Source organism: Pelecanus crispus, chromosome 2, assembly GCF_030463565.1.
Source record: "Pelecanus crispus isolate bPelCri1 chromosome 2, bPelCri1.pri, whole genome shotgun sequence".
In the NCBI taxonomy this organism is placed as follows: Eukaryota; Metazoa; Chordata; class Aves; order Pelecaniformes; family Pelecanidae; genus Pelecanus; species Pelecanus crispus.
The window spans coordinates 137,292,792-137,310,424 of NC_134644.1; the positions used below are offsets into that span (position 1 = coordinate 137,292,792).

General features: G+C 40.9%; 1 protein-coding gene across 1 annotated transcript in view; it reads left to right on the forward strand.

Moving 5' to 3' along the window:
- Positions 1-335: 335 nt before the first annotated feature.
- The window catches only part of C2H8orf34 (chromosome 2 C8orf34 homolog), a 161,585-nt gene continuing 144,287 nt past the window's right edge, over positions 336-17,633 (forward strand). The window contains exon 1 of the mRNA XM_075705998.1: positions 336-404. Within this exon, the coding sequence (XP_075562113.1) occupies positions 336-404 (69 nt within the window). The remainder of the gene's footprint in view (positions 405-17,633) is intronic.

Consider the following 17,633-nt stretch of genomic DNA (forward strand, 5'->3'; position numbering starts at 1 on the left):
AGCGGCCGCAGGCTCAGGGGCCGCCTTTGCAGCTCTTCTCCTCCCTGCACCATGCTCCGCTCCAGGCAGCGCCCGCCCGCTGCTCCCTGAGGGGAGGCAGCCCCGCCACCGCCCCGCGCCCAGTGAGGCGGGCGACCGGCACCCGGCTCCCCGCCCCCCGGTTACCTGAGTTAGCTCCGTCCCGGGGACTTCCCTGCTGCCGCCCCTCCGCAGCGCCGCTCCCCGCTCCCGCTGTGGCAGCCCTTGGGCGGCGGGGGAGCGAGCCGTGAGCAGCCGGAGGGGCTGCAGCCGCCGCCGGGGGAGAGGAGCTCCAGCCCCCGCCTCCGGAGCTCTTCATGGCGTCTCACCAGCAGACCAGGATCCAAGCCTACCTGGAGAAGAACAAGATCGGTCCCCTCTTCGAGGTAAGGTGCGCTCTTGCCGGCCGGCTCCTCCGCGGTGGGGGGCGGGGCTGCCCCCACGATGGCCGCGGCTCCCCGCGCAGCACAGGTGAGCGCAGGGGCGAGGACGAGTTTGAGGCGCCGCTTCGGCGTCTGCCCGGCCGGGGAGGAGAGGGCAGCGCCGGCACCCCCTGCCCTGCCGCCCCGCACCACACCCGTGCCCTCCCGTCCCTCCTCCGCGCCCCTCCGAGCGTCGGAGCTCCGCGCAGCCCTTCCCGGCCATCCCGCCGATGTGCCCCGCTTCTTCGCCCCGCCACGGACGCGCCGCCCTCCGCTTCACACGCTCCCGCGCGAAACAGGTGCCCCTTCGCCCTCCCACCCGCGGCCCCAGTCCCTGGAGGCGGCCCCGGGGAGCAGCGAGCCGCGGGGGGCGGGCGCCGCACGGCCCCGCGGGCGAGACCCGAGGCGCCGTCCCTCCGTGACCGGCTCGCGGCGTGGGAGAGGTGGATGCTTCCCCACCGGGAAACCCGCCCTCCGGAGCGGGCACTCGGGGTGGAATCTGTCCTGCGAAAAGTCCGTGGCGATGGTGTTTTCTGAAATTGTGATCTGCAGTCGTACACTTGGGAACCGTCTTTTTGCTCTAGGTTTTCCTTGGTCTTACAGAGATGCGCTTGCTATTTGTAGGTGCGCAGATGCGCGTTATTTTACTATTTCTGTGCATAAGCTGTGAATACTTAGAATTTAAAAGGGTACTAGAGCAATCGTGATTACTACCATTTTATCATCCTGTTTCCCGTACGGTTTTTACGTCTAAATGCACATATATTACACTTCGGCAGTATTATCCCAAGATGCAAGTCTCCCTTTTTCAGTATTTAACTTGTTCTCAATCAACCTCACTACGTATGAAATCTCTTTTGTTCTGGTGTAGTGTGCGTTTTGGGTGACATTTGCGAACCCTTGTAAGAAAGGTTCAAATTGTGTTAGAAAACTGTTTGCTAAGGGTCAGTTTTTATATTTTGCATTGGCGGAGGCTGTTGCGACAGATTATGTTGGCTCAGTGTCAGAGGTGTTGTGTTCATTTTGCAATAAATAAAACCCCATTTGATGGAACTGTAACTGGGTACTAGGGAACAGCAGGTGTTTTTTTCTGGTTCTAGAATTCATAGAAATGGAAACATTTGTGCGGTTCAATTTCTGAATAAAAGACTGTTCAATCAACACAGTTGCTAGGGCTGTATACATAACTGACTCCTGTATATTTCAATGGGAATTAAGGGTTGTTGAGGAGTTAAGCCCTTGAGAGCTGTCATTTTCTTCTAGATTTTCTTAACCCATTGCTTCACACATTAAAATTCAAACAAACTACTTGACATCACTGTTCTGAGTCACTGTGTTTTAACCTAGTTTCTCAGTAGTGTAAGATGCTCATCTCTATTGTTTAAATAGCAGGATGCTTTAGTTATCAATAGTGGAGGAAAAAAATAAGTTGTATTTTTTACAGCGTTTCGTATGTCACTAAATATTTCAGTAATCACTATAATGTAGGAATTTGCATCGTGGTAGAGTCTGTGGAAGGCTCTTCGCATAACCTTGCAGGCTGTCTACAGGTTGGTAGTGTACTCCTGTATACCAGGAAGACATTTGTGTATGAAATCTGCTTAGACCTGAATACTAGGGAGTGGATTTAAGATATAGGGCTGTAGCATTCATGCAGCTGTTTAAAGTTATTTTAATCCATAACACTGGGAGGAAGAGGATCGTAATTCTTATGTCCTCCACTTCCTGATTAGCCATTTAAAATCTACTTACATATTTCATTTTGGTGATGTATTTTTTTTTTTTGTCCTCAACAGTTTTTTGAAGATCTACAACCTGTGCTTGATCTTGTAGTCCTTAGTAAGGGGAAGACATGTATTTGAAGTTGACGGGAATTGATCAAAAATTATGCATAGGGTGAAGCTTATGCTCTATACTGGTATTCCTATTATATATGCATTGTGGTGTATCAAGAATACCATGTGTTCAAAGTCAGATGTATTCACTAACACATCAGTTTTTCATGTCTCAAAGTTCTGACACATTGAGAGACCTGTGCTTCGTCTTTCATTCAGGAACAGCTAGCGTTTTCTTACACCACTTCTGTTTTTAATGCTAATTAATCACCACTTGTCATGGATGACAGCTGTCTTTTTTTTTGCAGTGAGTACTAATTTTCTAATACCAAGTCAGAACAGACTTGGATTCCATTTTCTGCAGTGTTATTTGCTGAGCAGGTTGTGACTATAATTGCTCCATATATGCTTCAAACCAACATTTTAGGGAGTGCACAAAATAATATTGGGTAATTGAGGGCAGTCACAGGAAAGAAGGTGGAGAGAGGACATGCAGGCTTTTTGACATGAAGGCAGGGATGGCGATGCATAAACAGATCATATTGCATACCTGCATAATGAATGATCAGTGGTCAGGAGGACTTTACACCATAGATCTTAGACAATTACGCCCGCACAGTTAGCTGATGGCTGGAACACTTGGCAGTTTCCTGATGAAGTGTGATTCCCCTGCGTTACAGTCAAGAGCAGTAGATGCTGTTAGTTGCTAGCTGGTCATTCTGTTTCTGTTGCTTGCAGTTATCCTGGTAGTGTCTCTTTTCTCTGTTCTGTCCTGTATTTGTGGCCTTCTGTTACCATGGTTAGGGCTTTTTGTACTTCATTAACCAGCAGTATCTACCTAAGAACATCTGTTCTTTTGGCCGCCTTCTTTTTTTTTTTCACCTTTAGCGTATGCTACATATGCAGATGAGTTCAGTTTTGTTTCTTTGCTGAAGTTTTGTATGGTGTGACACTTGAATTATCTTTCTAATTGGTGTAAAAGAGAATTTTTCAAGAGAAGTGCTGACATGTGAGATGCAGGAAGACTGTAGGCCCTCCCTTCGCTAAAAAGTTGTTTCCATCTCTATAAAGAAAGGTAGGAGTAACCTTCTGGAGAAAGAAATAATGAGCTTAGGCTGACTCAGCAGGCATCAGTCTCCTACTGCCTACCAGTACCTGTTAACGGATAGTAGGAAGTCCTATCCACTCAGCTAGGAATGGTAATACACAGATTCACTTGATTCCAAACATTTTTTAGGAGTTAAATTCTTATTTATGGCTTAAAGGTAGGAAGGAAGGTGGGTGGGAATTAGTGTGTATATCTGAGACTCTGTCAATTTTGAGACTTAAGACAGATTGTAAAACAACTTTGATGCTTCAGCCTCATTTCCCCCTGTTGAATGTAGGTCCAAAAATCATGTTTTTTCAAAATTGTTACTTCACTGCGATTTCATCTTACAGTTGCCTAAGATTTTTGCAGGTAAAATTCCTGTGAACCTATAGGTCAACTTCTAAATGCCCCAGGGCATGCAGGTGTTGTTAGTGCTCATTGTAAGCTCTTAACTCCTTAAATTCTGTCAGGTTTCATGAGCTGGCTTATCCTGTTCTGTGTTGATTTTATGGGTTGTGGTTTTGGGGTTGGTTGGTTTTTTTTTTTTTTTTTTTTCCCCCCTTTCACTTTTGAAAGCTTAGGCATCTTCCTGTAAGAGATTACTGGCATCTGAGAATACTGTGGTAAGACACCTAGCTTAGATTTGAGGAATGCCCTTTAGAAACGCCTCTCTTCTGGGATTTTTGAGGTAACACGTAGCATAGCACTACCTGATTTTTTTTAGGGTTGGTTTTTTTTTTTTACATTTAACTTGGAATGTAACATGAATTCTGAATATGAATTATTTCTGTGATGAAGCTTCACTGTTGTTTTTTTCCATCTTTCTAAAATGTGAACAGGAGGTGTGTGCCTAAAATTGGCTGGGACAGAGTATTCAGAATCAGCACCCACTCATTTCTGTCTGAGTGAAGTATTGACCCACTTTGCGTTTCAAGCATCCAATCCAACAAATTCTTTTTGTGTACTAATAATCTTAATGAATAATCCTGCTGCCTGTGAGTATCCATACACCTAGACTTCTGTATGACTGTATCTCTTCAGCATCCAGTTGTGTTCTCATTTGGGCAACCTGACAGCTTCTGTGAATTTGAAAGCTGGATCAGCCCTCTTAAGAACAGTTTGCAATAAATCTTCAAGAGCTCTGAGATACATTCAGTGTTTTGGAATTTTCTTATTTATACTGCAGCTAAAAAGCATCCGGCAGGTACATTGTTGTTATGCAAACCAGAAGACTGTAATTTCTTTGAGTTATAAAAAGCCAAAATAACTCTTCTCAAAGTAAACATACCAAACCCCTGGTTACCTAAGAATTTTTCTTGAAGTAATGTGGGTTTAGAACTAAAATTTTTATTTTGAACAACATAAAGGCTGTATTCATATTACCACACTTACCTTGCTTTCTTTTAGCAGACAAAATTCCTGAAGCAAATATAGTAGGAACCTAGGGTTTTCTTTTTTTAATTTACGGTGGGTTTTTTTCCTAAATGAGACAGCATTATTGGTGTATATTATGCACTGGCTTCCATTATTTAATTTAAATAAAATAACTGTGCTTCTGACTTAAACCTTAACACATCCTAATGCACCTGTTTGGTGTCTAACAGTATTTATAGTGCACCTTGTGACCGAGTTAGTCGAAGTTCGGGAATGAATTTTGGAGTTTGGACCGTCTTCTGAAGCAATGTTTGCCCTTAATTCTTTAATACATAATGTAGACATGGTCAACTTAAGTTCTCATTTACCAGTTTAAGATTCCTCACAGTATCAAATTATGTTTTAAGCTGCAATATCTGCAATGTGAATGATAGGGATGCTTTCAAAGAATCATTTTCTTTTGAGCTTGCTCAAATAATCTTTTATTTTATTTTGGTATTACGCTTAATTGGTTAGATTCTGTTGCTAGCATGAAAGGGTCTGTATTCTGGATGATGTGAATTTACATAGAGAAGAATTTGATTTCAGGCAACTAGATGGAGCCTTTGGAAGAGCAAGTTTTTCAGTACTTAGACATCATGAGCATCATTTTAGTTATTAACTGATTACCCAGTGACATTGTTTCAGCCTGGCAGTCCCTCTTTCAGAGGAGCCAATATTAGCTGTTTTTCAAAGGTTGTGTGGAAACCAGCAGTGATCTGGAAATGCCGCAGTGTTACACAGTGGGGGGTAGGGAATCATAGATAAGTTCTAATTTTTTTTGTTGCCTGCTACAGTAGGACTTTGTGGTGGCCTTGATGTGCACTGAAGTAAAAGACCTACTTAAGGGGAATGAAAGTCAAATAGAAAAAAAAGGTGCGTAGATGCCTTTGCTTTTCGGAGAATTCACTGTGCGTTCTGATAGTTGCCTTGCTAAAGTTGTCTTTAAGGGAAATCAAGTGAAACCCCTAATTAAAACTAGAGAGAGACCCTTTTCCATTAACAAACAGTTCCATGAGCAATGGCTTTATGCTTTTTGCTTGGGTTTTGTGGTGACCAACAAGATGCAAAAGTTGTCAGAAATTTCCCTGTGGATGAGGCATTCATAATTATTCTCCCCTGTTGAATCTGGGTTTAGGAAAAGAGGTGTGTTACTGAATGAGGAAAATCACATCTTTTGGTCTTGCTGCCTGACTAGTTAATCTCTCAACATTTGAAAGAACTTGCATTTTTGTGTTGTCTACTCCTCTGGGAATTTGTCCGAAATTAGTTGAAGGTTTAAAAAAATATTGGAAAGAGACAGTGAAAGAGATCACAGATACAGGTATGCATTTTTGTGGTCACAAACATAGATGATAACCACATAAACCTTGTTTCCACAGTGGCAGAAACATTACTTTCCTGAAAGGGAAATGTGGTCTTTCTTAGTTGCTTTTTTAAAAATAATATTCCACACAAAGAAATAAAAATCAAAGTTATTCTTTGTCTAATAGTAATAATTAAATTTGAAGAATTGTGTCTAAAATACAGAATGATAAAATGAAAGAATCATAATAACTTCCTTTTGTTACATTAACTTTTAATGTTTTTAAACTGTCAAAATGACAATTACTTTGTTTCTTGAGAGGGGGAACAGAAGGCATAACTTGCTTGCCATAAAAAATACCTGGGATAATGAGAGGTAGTTCTCAATTGAGTTGCTCTCACCATCATGCACCAGCAGAGCCTGGCTGCTCAATGTTAAGGTCTAGAGCTAGCAGATGTTCCTGTTTAAAATAAAAAAAAATAAAATAAAATGCCATGAGTCTAATGTCTTTGCTCTAGGACATACACTGGGACAATGACGATTTTGAATTTTTGTGTGGCAACCCCTGTAGTAATGAATCAGTCTGAATCAAAATAAGCCCATTACTACTGCTCTTTTTCCTTTATGTTTTATCACATTGTGAAATCTCTTCCAAGTTTTGGATGATATTTAGTGCATGGTGTTAATTAAACCTGAAGTAAGCTCTTCAACTGTTTCATTTCTTTTGATTAATCCAATCTTTTGGTACATTTGTCCTTTGTAAATGTCAAATAATAAATAAAAAACTTTAATGGCTTTAACTCAGTCTTTAATTTTTTCTAATGTGTTCTTCGCTGTTACTGATTTATGCTTTTCCAAGTGGGCTAGATGCTCTCTGTACCACAGAGTCAGCCCAGTCTCAGCCTTCTGGTTGTCTTGGAGCTTCTGAGAGGGAAGGGGGCACTAGTACCTTAACTGGCATTTCTGCCACGTATGATGTGCTTTACTCTTCTGGAGCAAGTGGGTTTCTCAGTTAGCTGCTTTATCTTATCATTGACTAAAAAGACACACCTAGAAAGACACCTGTTACTAGTGCTTGCTTCTTTTAAAAGTGTTATTTTGTAAATGGAAGCACTAAAAAATTGAGTTAGAAACATAATTTTCTAAGGGCATTTTAACATCATGTTCTTTTACAGTTTGCCTCTAATTTTGAAGGTCTAATTAGTCAATACTCTTTCCCTTTTTTCAATGTCTTTTCTTCCCATTTGGTACTTTCCACTTTCTGTCTTATTTATGTAAATGAAGAGGTGGGAAGCAATAATTTCTCATTTTCATTTGTCTAGTGATTGAGTTTTTTTTTGTCTTGTGATACTTTATTTTTTTGGGAAAGCGTATGTGGTTTTGTATGTATGAGTGAGGGGTAATGGAGATACTTTGTTACCTCTGGACTTGAGAGGCGGCTTCAGGCATTTTTATGTTCACTAACTTTTGGAACAAAGACTACCCAAACCCCTTAATGTCTGTAATGTCCAGATAAAAATGGGGTGTTATTGACTGTATTCTGTATTATCCCCCTTGCAGGGATGCACACTTTCTTATTCTCCTAGCTGTGAAGTATGAGAGGGGGATATCTTCTGTATTAAGAGAAGATGCTTCTCTACCTGAAACCATGAGAAACAGTTAAAAAAACAGCTGAAAGCAAAATAATTTTCAAATAGAATTGTTAGGAAACTGCTGGCCTCCTGACTAAGGCAGTGTTCTGTTTCAGACATTACTGAAGGTGATAAAAAGCAGCACTCATTTGATAGGAGGAACAAGGACTCATGAGTTTAATTCTAGGACGTAGGAAAAGAGCACGATCACTTGAAATGTACACCTATGCCTTTGCCAAGACAACACAACATCCATATCTGCTCTCAGTATAGAAGGTAATATCCTTTTAAAAACCTTGCAACAGACACATTTTTGGTGGCCTTAACTTTTATGTCAGGTACTATGTGCCATGCTGTGTTAATTTCTCCTTTGGCTATTCAGTTTCACTGCATACCTGTTTTTAGTTCCATCCAAAAGTCTTCAGGCAGAGTCATTAGGCTGAAGTCGTGATGCCCCTCTGGTTTTGCTCTTCTGTTGTTTTGGACAGTTTTCTTTCCCTATTCACATAAAATGCAAGTATTATCTTTGCATTAAACACAGAGTTTCCAGTGAAACACCTCAGTTTTGAACATAACTTTACATCGCACTCTGAGGAAATGTTACAATTATGGGAAATGCCCATAGAAAATGAAGAATGTGTGTGAACTTGCTTACCCATGCATGATAAGTAGAAGACTATTTTACATTAGCCACCTCTTTTAAAATTTCTGTCCATAGAGAGAGTGGAAACTGTTACCTTCTTGCATATTTCCATGAAGCATTCTTTCTCTCTCCTCATGTTGCCAGCTCCCTGCAATATTCAATGAGTAAAATCACCCTATTCATGCACAAGATTTCTCTATAGTAGCTGGAACAATATGCTTATCAAGCTCTTTTGTTGGCTTCTGGAGGAGCTGTTTTCTGGGCCAGCAATCGTGAGAGTTTGGGTCTTTCAGCTGTGTTGGAGGCTTTTTAATTGAATCATTCCTTGTCTCGTAGCTTGTTTTAATCTAGACACTCTGGTAGTTTAGTACTCAGAACTGCAGGTTGTGAGGCTGATCTAATAGCCAGTTGCTGCAGGTCCTGTTCATCTTCATTGCTGGCTGCCCATTCCTGCTGTTCTTGTTACAGAACTGGCGGTTGTCTCATACTACAGATACCCAGTCTGGGAAGATGAAATAGAAGAAAAGGAAGTCTGCAAAGAAGTGAAAAGTGTTCAGTTGGTTTAGCTTGGTGGGTCACCATGTGGTCTGATGAGGAGCACAGCATTGACTCAGGAGAGAAAATTTAGGTGGCCAGAGGGTGAGGGGAAGGAAGGAGAGGAACACAGCTGCCTTTTTTTGCAGTAGCAAGCTGCTAGATGGGTATAAGTCATCTCCAAATCACTCCATGAGTTCTAACTGCTCAGCCCTGCGTATGAGGAGCTTGTGTGCTAGCTTCATGTGGATCTTGCCTTTTAAAGGTGCAGTTCCCCATAGGTCAGGAAGATGTCATGGAGCCCATCCCAGTCCCTTCTGTGAAGGAGCAGAAGAGGGAATTGAATAATTAGGGAGTATGGCCTAACAAATTAGGAGGAAATGGGCTATATGAATACAATGAGCGTGAAAGTGAGAATGGATAGGAAATGGAAGGGGAAGGGGTGAAAAGATTAATGCTACATTACCAACACATTCTTTTTATTTTCTATTTTTTTTTTTTTTAATCATCTCAGCCCCCACAGTCAAACGGTTACCTGGGATCTGTACCTTCTTTTTTTAAAGAAATGTTCTAGTGCTTGTGGTTGCTGAGAGTATGACTGAAAGGCGAGAAACACAGGGCAAATACAAGAAAATATAACTTCTTATCATCTAAAGAAATGTGCATGTTTTGCAGTGTCTGACTCATACTTCTAGTACTCGATCTTGGCAATACTGCTTGGGTATGGATTTGCCAGGGAGTTAAAGGTGTCCTTAGCACTGCTATTAACAGTAGCTGCTGTGCCACAAACTGCATCAAGACTGCATTACACTCCAATTTGATAGGCATTGCATCTCTGCTGACATTTGGATGAGTGGAGAGGTAAACTGGTGATTGTGAAGGATTCCTCTGGTCAGTTATCTATCTCAAAGAAGGGCATTCTGAATCATAAGTTCGTGTTTCTTTTGGTGCACTAATGCAGAAAAGCTGCTCTGTATTGTTGATAGCAGAATTCATCATAGAAGCCTAAGTGTGTTGTGGTTTAACCTGGCAGCCAGCTAAACACCACAGAGCTGTTTGCTCACTCCCCCACAGTGGGATGAGGGAGAGAATCGGGGGAAAAAAAAAAAGGTATAATTCATGGGTTGAGATGAAGACAATTTAATAGGACAGAAAAGAAAGGGAAAATAATAATAATGATAGACTATACAAAACAAGTGATGCATAATGCAATTGCTCACCACACACTGACCGATGCCCAGCCAGTTCCCAAACAGTAGACCCCCAGCAAGCTTTTCCCCTAGTTTATATACTGATCATGACATCATATGGTACGGGATATCCCTTTGGTCAGCTGGGGTCAGCTGTCCCAGCTGTGTCCCCTCCCAGCTTGTTGTGTACCCCCAGCCTGCTCACTGGTGGGGTGGTGTGAGAAGCAGAAAAAGCCTTGACTCCATGTAAGCACTGCTCAGCAATAATGAAAACATCAGTGTGTTATCAACATTACTCTCATCCTAAATCCAAACCACAGCACTATACCAGCTACTAGAAAGAAAATTATCTCTATCCCAGCTGAAACCAGGACAAAGTGGAACCTGTCTCTTCTGGAGACTTGGGAGATGGTTCATAGAACTGAAAAGGCAGGTAGTTTCATCTGTAGATGACTTTAGGAGAGAACCTGTGGAAGCAATTATGGATAGAGAAGTTTGGAAGAAAAAAAAATTTGAGACACAGATTCTGTGATAGTTTTGTAGAGGTGGAATTGGGAGGCACGGGTATGAGTAGGTCTATAGTTTCATTTGAAGAAGAGAAGGGAGGATAAGATTACTGGATTTCTGTGACTGGGTTTACTGGAATTTCTCTTAATGTGTGTGTGCGTACATGTGCACGTGCTATGCAATGTGTATAGATGCTCTGGAGCATTGGGACACACCTGAGAATCCCATGTGCACTGGGCAAAGGTCCTGCATAAATGTGGTAGGTGTTGTATGTTCCTGTTCAGACTCATTGTATTAACTGCACATGTCCAGGCCAGTTGGGCATGACACGCTCAATACACGCAATGTGACCTGGGTATACATCTTCCTAAGCATTCTGAAGAATCTTGTCCTTCCTGCCTAATCAGGACAAAGCAGAGATGTCCAGGGAAACACAAGCTGAAGACAAAAGCAAGGTCTGCAGATGCAGAAATTCCTCGGGGTGTGCCATGATGAAACATCACCCATAATTGTGCTGAGGATGAACTCTGTGCAGGATTAACTTCAGAGAGATGGCAGGCTGCAACTCACTCACTGAGTATCTTTTTAAGACACATCCTTTTGTATGATGTAGAGCCCCAAGAAAAAAAAAGAAAAGGTGTTTCAGAGCTCATCCTAAGTGTGCCCTGGTTCAGAATAATGCCAGTAGATAATAATGCCTGTAGTCTAATATAAAGTGTAAGATAGTGAAGGTATTTGGAGATAAAGGCTGTATGGAGACTTACCAATATGGAGCAAAGAAGGGATACGCAGAGAGAAGACTAAATTGCTAGAGTAACAGATTTAATCTCGATTTCCTATCCTTTGAAGGAGGCATACCTGAAAGAAAAAGATAGCAGGGGAGAAAAAGGAACAAAGGTAAATAAGAAACTCAAGAGAATTTATTTTATTCTGTGTTTCCCTATGATAATAGAAAACAGATTGGCCAAAATGAAGATCCACTTAACATTTACTTAAACATTGAAGAAAAAGTTAAGAAGTCAGGAGAGGAAATAAAATATACAGTAGTTAGGGTACTGAAATGGTAGCCAGTTATCTGGCTGCTGTTCCTACTTCTGCTACTGCTGTCCTGCTGCATTATCACGTATTATTCTGTGCTTGTGTTTCCCGTTCCTTTGTCTTGTTATCTGCACAGAGACTGCAAACCCCTCTGGCTCTTACAGTCTTTACATGGTTTAGGAGTTTTCAGAGCAAGGCCCTGAGCTCATTATGGCCCTTCTGCTTCCTCTTCTTTCTTTGTGCTGCCTCAGTGCCTGGTAGTGCTATTAATCCCATTAATTGGTGCCACACATTCAAAAAAATTGATTTCTCCTCCCTTCTCCCCTGCTTAGTGTGGTGGTTCAGAGCATTGACAAGTCTCAAGGCTGCAGGGCAGTCCATGTGAGCACATTGTGTTCCCACAGGGAGCCCTGCTGCAGTTGGTGAGGCCCTGATTTACAAGAGGAAGGCCTTCACTCGTAACCAGGCAGATTTAGTCTAACATTAAATTAATAACAATCAAATCATCAGGAAGCTTTAATTGGGCAATCACTGTCAGGGTTGGGAAGTTACTTTGCTGTGTCAGAAACAAACAAAAACATATACCAGTGATTTGCAGACATGGTTTTCTAAATAAAAAGCATTAGAAAATATGATTAATAATGCTTTGGCTGTTATTAAAAATAGCTCTACAACCCCAAAACCTGTCACATTCTAAAATTACTCAGATCTCAGTTTCTAGAAATGAAGTGATTCTTAGTTGTCTAAGCCATTGCAGTCTTGATGGTAGAGGTGTCTGATGAGAAGTGGTGGACCTAACTACAGTTCTAGGTACAATTCAGTCATCTGTCCTTGAAAATTACCATTGCTACCCATTTAAAGTTTTCAATTGTTAGTACAGTAGTAGTTATTTAAATATCCACTTAAGGCTTTAGCTTTTCTGTAAAATGTACTCCTTTAGTCCTTTGTTTGAAAACTTAAGCGAGAGGACAGCTTGTGGATGTTGCAGGTCATGTCAATGTGCACTCACAGCCCAGAATGCCAACCGTATCCTGGGCTGCATCTCAAGAAGTGTGGCCAGCAGGTCGAGGGAGGTGAGTCTGCCCCTCTACTCCGCTCCAGTGAGACCCCACCTGGAGTAGCTCTGGAGTCCTCAGCACAGGAAAGACATGGACCTGTTGGAGTGGGTCCAGAGGAGGCCACAGAAATCATCAGAGGGATGGAACACATCTCCTATGAAGAAAGACTGAGAGAGTTGGGGTTGTTCAACCTGGAGAAGAGAAGGCTGCAGGGAGACCTTATTGCGACCTTCCAGTACTTACAGGGGGCTTATAAGAAAGATGGGGACAAATGTTTTAGCAGGACCTGTTGTGATAGGAGAAGGGGTAATGGTTTTAAACTAAAAGGGGGTAGATTTAGACTAGATATAAGGAAGAATTTTTTTATGATGAGGGTGGTGAAACACTGGCACAGGTTGCCCAAAGAGGTGGTAGATGCCCCATCCCTGGAAACATTCAAGGTCAGGTTGGACAGGGCTCTGAGCAGCCTGATCTAGTTGAAGGTGTCCCTGCTCATTGCAGGGGGGGTGGACTAGATGACCTTTAAAGGTCTCTTCTAACCCAAACTGTTCTATGATTCTATGTCCCAGGTAGGTTGGAGAGGGCATGCTGACTAGGTCTGCGGTGACAATTTACATGGAGGACATAGTCAAAGTGCAAACAACGGTTTTTAGAAATATACCGGTTTTGTGTATGTGTTGGAGTTACCTTGTTTGGGCTAGAAAGTGATTTTAATAAGTTGATCCATATGATGTAATTATTAGAACTTGTGGTTTTTGATGACTTCTTTTGTAGGCATTTTTCCTGCTATTTTTTCTCTTGGAAAAAATATCTATTCATTAGCTTATATTTTTGTTACACAGAGACCAATATTGTTATTCTTTTCTTATTTCATACTTATGCTTTGCATAATGTAAAAATGGCTTTAATTTTGCAATCATATATGTAACTTAGCTAACCTATAACTTACAGAGTGGAAAGTGTATCCTGCTTATGTAAGCTGATATTTATTTAGCTGTCCCCATTATCTCAGACCTACTTTATTTGTGGGCATGGTATGATAAGTGTCAGCCTCAAGCCTGTGCAGCCAATGCACTTGTCCTCCCAGAGGCCAAACAGAAGTGTCCAACATCCTCTCATTTCAGAGACTTTTTTTTCAGCTTGGTATTGACATAGGTCTCAAGTTTTCAGCTGCTCTTTAAAGCTAGTGTGAGGGAGGTTTTTCACATTACTTACTTAGGTGAGGATTCGGTAAGGACTTGGGCATGCAACTAACTTTTTAATGGAACAAATAATGAGTAATCCATGCAACAATTCATGAAGGTAAACTACATACATGCTTCAGCTTTTTTCTGATAGCATTACATATGAATCTGCATTGGAATGAATCTCATTTTCAGCCATAGGTGCTGGTGTTATACTGAGAGGTACAAAAGAAAGAGACCCAAAAATATGATTAACAGTACTTGGTTCGCTTATACTTTAGCTTAAGTCTTCATATATTGTATTTCGTGTTTGTCCTCAGGATGCAAGGTGTGCTACCTTAAATTCCTTCATAATGACACATTGATGAGCAGATGTGAGTAGGTCTGAGAATGTAAAATTTACAGCCATCGTTTTTGGAAGATAGGGATTGACAGCAATGTACAGCTTAGGACTGGGTAGAAATATTTTATTCTTTTTTTATTCTTGTTGGAAAACACAGAAAACCTTAAAACCTTTAAACCTTTAAGTTTGATAAATTGGAGTGTTTTGTTAAAGCAACCTGTAGTGTTTTTGTGATGAGTTGACTTTTAGCTGAACTTCCTCATTTGGCTGAATTTCTTGATAGAAATTATGGTTTGGATGTCTCTTAAGCTCCTACAAGCTCTCTCCATGGCTTGACTATGCTGAGAACAAACTGATAAATCCGGTGTGGAAAACATAGGCCTTACATATCAATGATATTAATTCTGTCCTCTATCTTCATGGTTCTCTTTCGCATTGACCAGTAGTGATCACAAATATAGGCCATCCATGTAAAATTAAATCACTGCACAGGAATGCAAAACTAGGATATGTAGACATTGTTTTTGTTGTTGTTTTCCAGAAGTAATGTCAAAAAAGTCCATTGCTGATGGATAAAAAAATGAGTGTTAGTATCTGGGTAAAGCTAGATTATTGCTTTAGATTTGAAAAAGAAGCCCGTGAGAATAGATTGTTATGCCTGTGATGGTGTTTCTTTCTGGAGATGGACTATTAAGTTGAATGGCTATTCTCAGAACGTTCAGAAGAGTGTTTGGCCAAATTTTTGGACTGGGAATAGGTGGACATTTATTCACTGGAAAAATATTGCTGTATCTTATTTATGTCACATTACCATTTGTGTTCAGCTGTAATCAAACCTTAGATATTTGAGGCTTTTCCCAATTTTAAAAAATTTGAAATAATTGGAAGCATTTGAATTTAAGATGTTACAAATAATAGCTGTTATACAGCAAAAGTGCTTGAATGTTTTTTTCCATGGCTGCTTAGACAGTGTTTTTGTCTAATATTTGAGCATATGAAAATTTACCATAGTATTATGCAAAATGGGATCTCGCCATTCTTGTAAGTCCTTATAGTAATAGGTACCATTATCATAATCAAGAAGCCTTTCTCATAGCATCGTTTTGCCCTACATTCAGTGGAACATTGAGTTTATTTCTTCTACTTTTCCATGACATGAAAGGATTTTGTAAGCATGATGTATATCAGTAATATAATATATATGTATATATATTTGTGGGAAAAGGGAATGCTTTCTATGCCTTCCACCAGCTGGATGATTTTTGCATTTGATCCAGTACTTGAGCATTATTTTTATATTTTATACAAAACCTGTTCAAATAACAAAAGTTGGAAGTCAGACTGAATGAGTGTTACAGAATGTGTTTTTAAAGGTCTGTGTGATTACTGCGATATATATATAAGTGAACCACAGTAGGTTTGTATGAGCAATTGTAAACCCAACTTTCAAGTATTTGCAGTGGTATTTTTTTTTTTTAACTTTGAAGCATACTTTTTTTTAACATAGCAAATGAAATTTGAAAAACAAACATGAAATTTATCGAAATCACAAATGAAGAGGACAAAACCCAGTTATGTGCTCTTATAGCCCAGGGACAGTTACAGCCCCAGCCTGAAGCGGGGTCTGCAGCTGGTGCAGCTGTATATTGCTTGAGTGTTTAGAAATATGCCTTTGGCATTGGACCATCTTTTCTGTTAATCACATGCCTGGCTGTAATCCACTGTACCTAATATCCGTTGTATATTGCCAACAAAGTTTGATATTTCCTTTGTAGACTACAACAGTCACACAGTTCTTTCACTTCTGCTAATCAGTTATCTTTTGCTGAAGAGTCATTTTCTGGGGTAGTCTTTTCTGGGCATGATTATAGGACATCCAGCCTCTGAGGGGGAAGTGTCTTGTCTGAAGCAAGTCTTCCACTGACTCTTTCTGTGCAGAAGTTACGTGGGGATCTGTTCTTCATCATGGTGCTTCAGAGGAAGGGACACGCTTTGCAATACGCTGAGTCTGGAAGGAATGCGAGTAGGGTGAGAGGTTTCTGTCTCGTCTGATGGTGATCAGATCTCTCTCTGACTTGTAACATCACCTGTGTAAATGCAGTTGTGCACTAGTTAAAGGTATTTTTTTGGCTCTGTGATCCCAATAGCCAAACCTGGGTGAAAAAAAAATAACTCAAGTTACAGTTCCACACAAGGTGATGTAGTTGTGTTTCGGCATACGGAATTGATGTTTGGATGTGGAAATAACTTGATATGTAGGACTGTCCTGACACAAGTGTTTAGATTGAATCTTTGACATTATGTTCTCCAGGATTAAAATAAAATACAGTATTTCTTAAGTGGAAAAAAAAGCTAAATGTTACTTAGATATCAGTGCTGTTCTTAATATGGCTACTGAATTATGCCTGCCATTTTCTATCTTTTCATGCCTTTTAGGGAATATGGTGGTGCCTTTTTTCTGCGTATATTTCAAGATGTGCAAAAGGAATGTAATAGGTTATCCTTCCTATATGTAGTTAAAACAATTACCTGCTCAAAAACTCCACTATCTTCATATTGTATTTTCATCTGCTGGCTGCCAACAGGGAAAAGGTACTGTACTGTGATAGAAATTGTCCAGACATATTGCAAATGAGAACTTCTGCCCAATGAGTTTTGACTCTTATTTCAAGGCAGCACAAAGCCAGTAGATGAGGCAAGCGAGTAAATGTGTGGAAGGGATCTTGGAGGAACGGTAGTATGAGCATGCATTTTCAAAAGGTAAGTTTGGTGCCTGCTTTGCAAGCATAGATTTCACTTTGTAGGAGCAGTCAGTTAAGCAGCTTGTTCATCTTCAGTAGGCTCTGTATTCTCCTGGGTTCAGTCCTCAGACTGGCCAGGTCTGTGTATTCAAACCTTGACAGTGAAGGGCCTGCTTTTCAGGAGAATCCTGGGTGGCAGCCTGGAGATTGTTCCATAAGCTTGGGCCATTTTCAGACTGTGACAGAGGCAGTGACTGTACCTTCTCAGGGCTCAGGCAGAGCAATGAACCTGGTAGTGCTAGCGGGAAGCAGTTTGGGAACCCTGGAAGGTGGCTGGAGCAATGTAGACCATGGGTAGCTCTGTGCTCAGTGTTAACATTCCCTTCCCCTAGCAATTTTGCTATTGTCTCTCATACCTGATTCTTCGTGATTCATGTTGCACTCTAAGCCTGAGTACTTCAAGCCTGCACTGTTTAGGTCAAAATGGACACTGTGTCTTTCTCCCTATGTGTGCCTAATCTTCAGTTCATTTTTTAGTTTGACTATGATGGGGTAGTCATTCTCAGAAGTTTCTCTCCTTTGAGCAGCAGAAGTATCTATTTTAATTTGACTTATTAAAAAGAGATTATCCATAAAGGCAGAACATGCTAGAAATCTGTCAGAATTTTGAAAATAATATT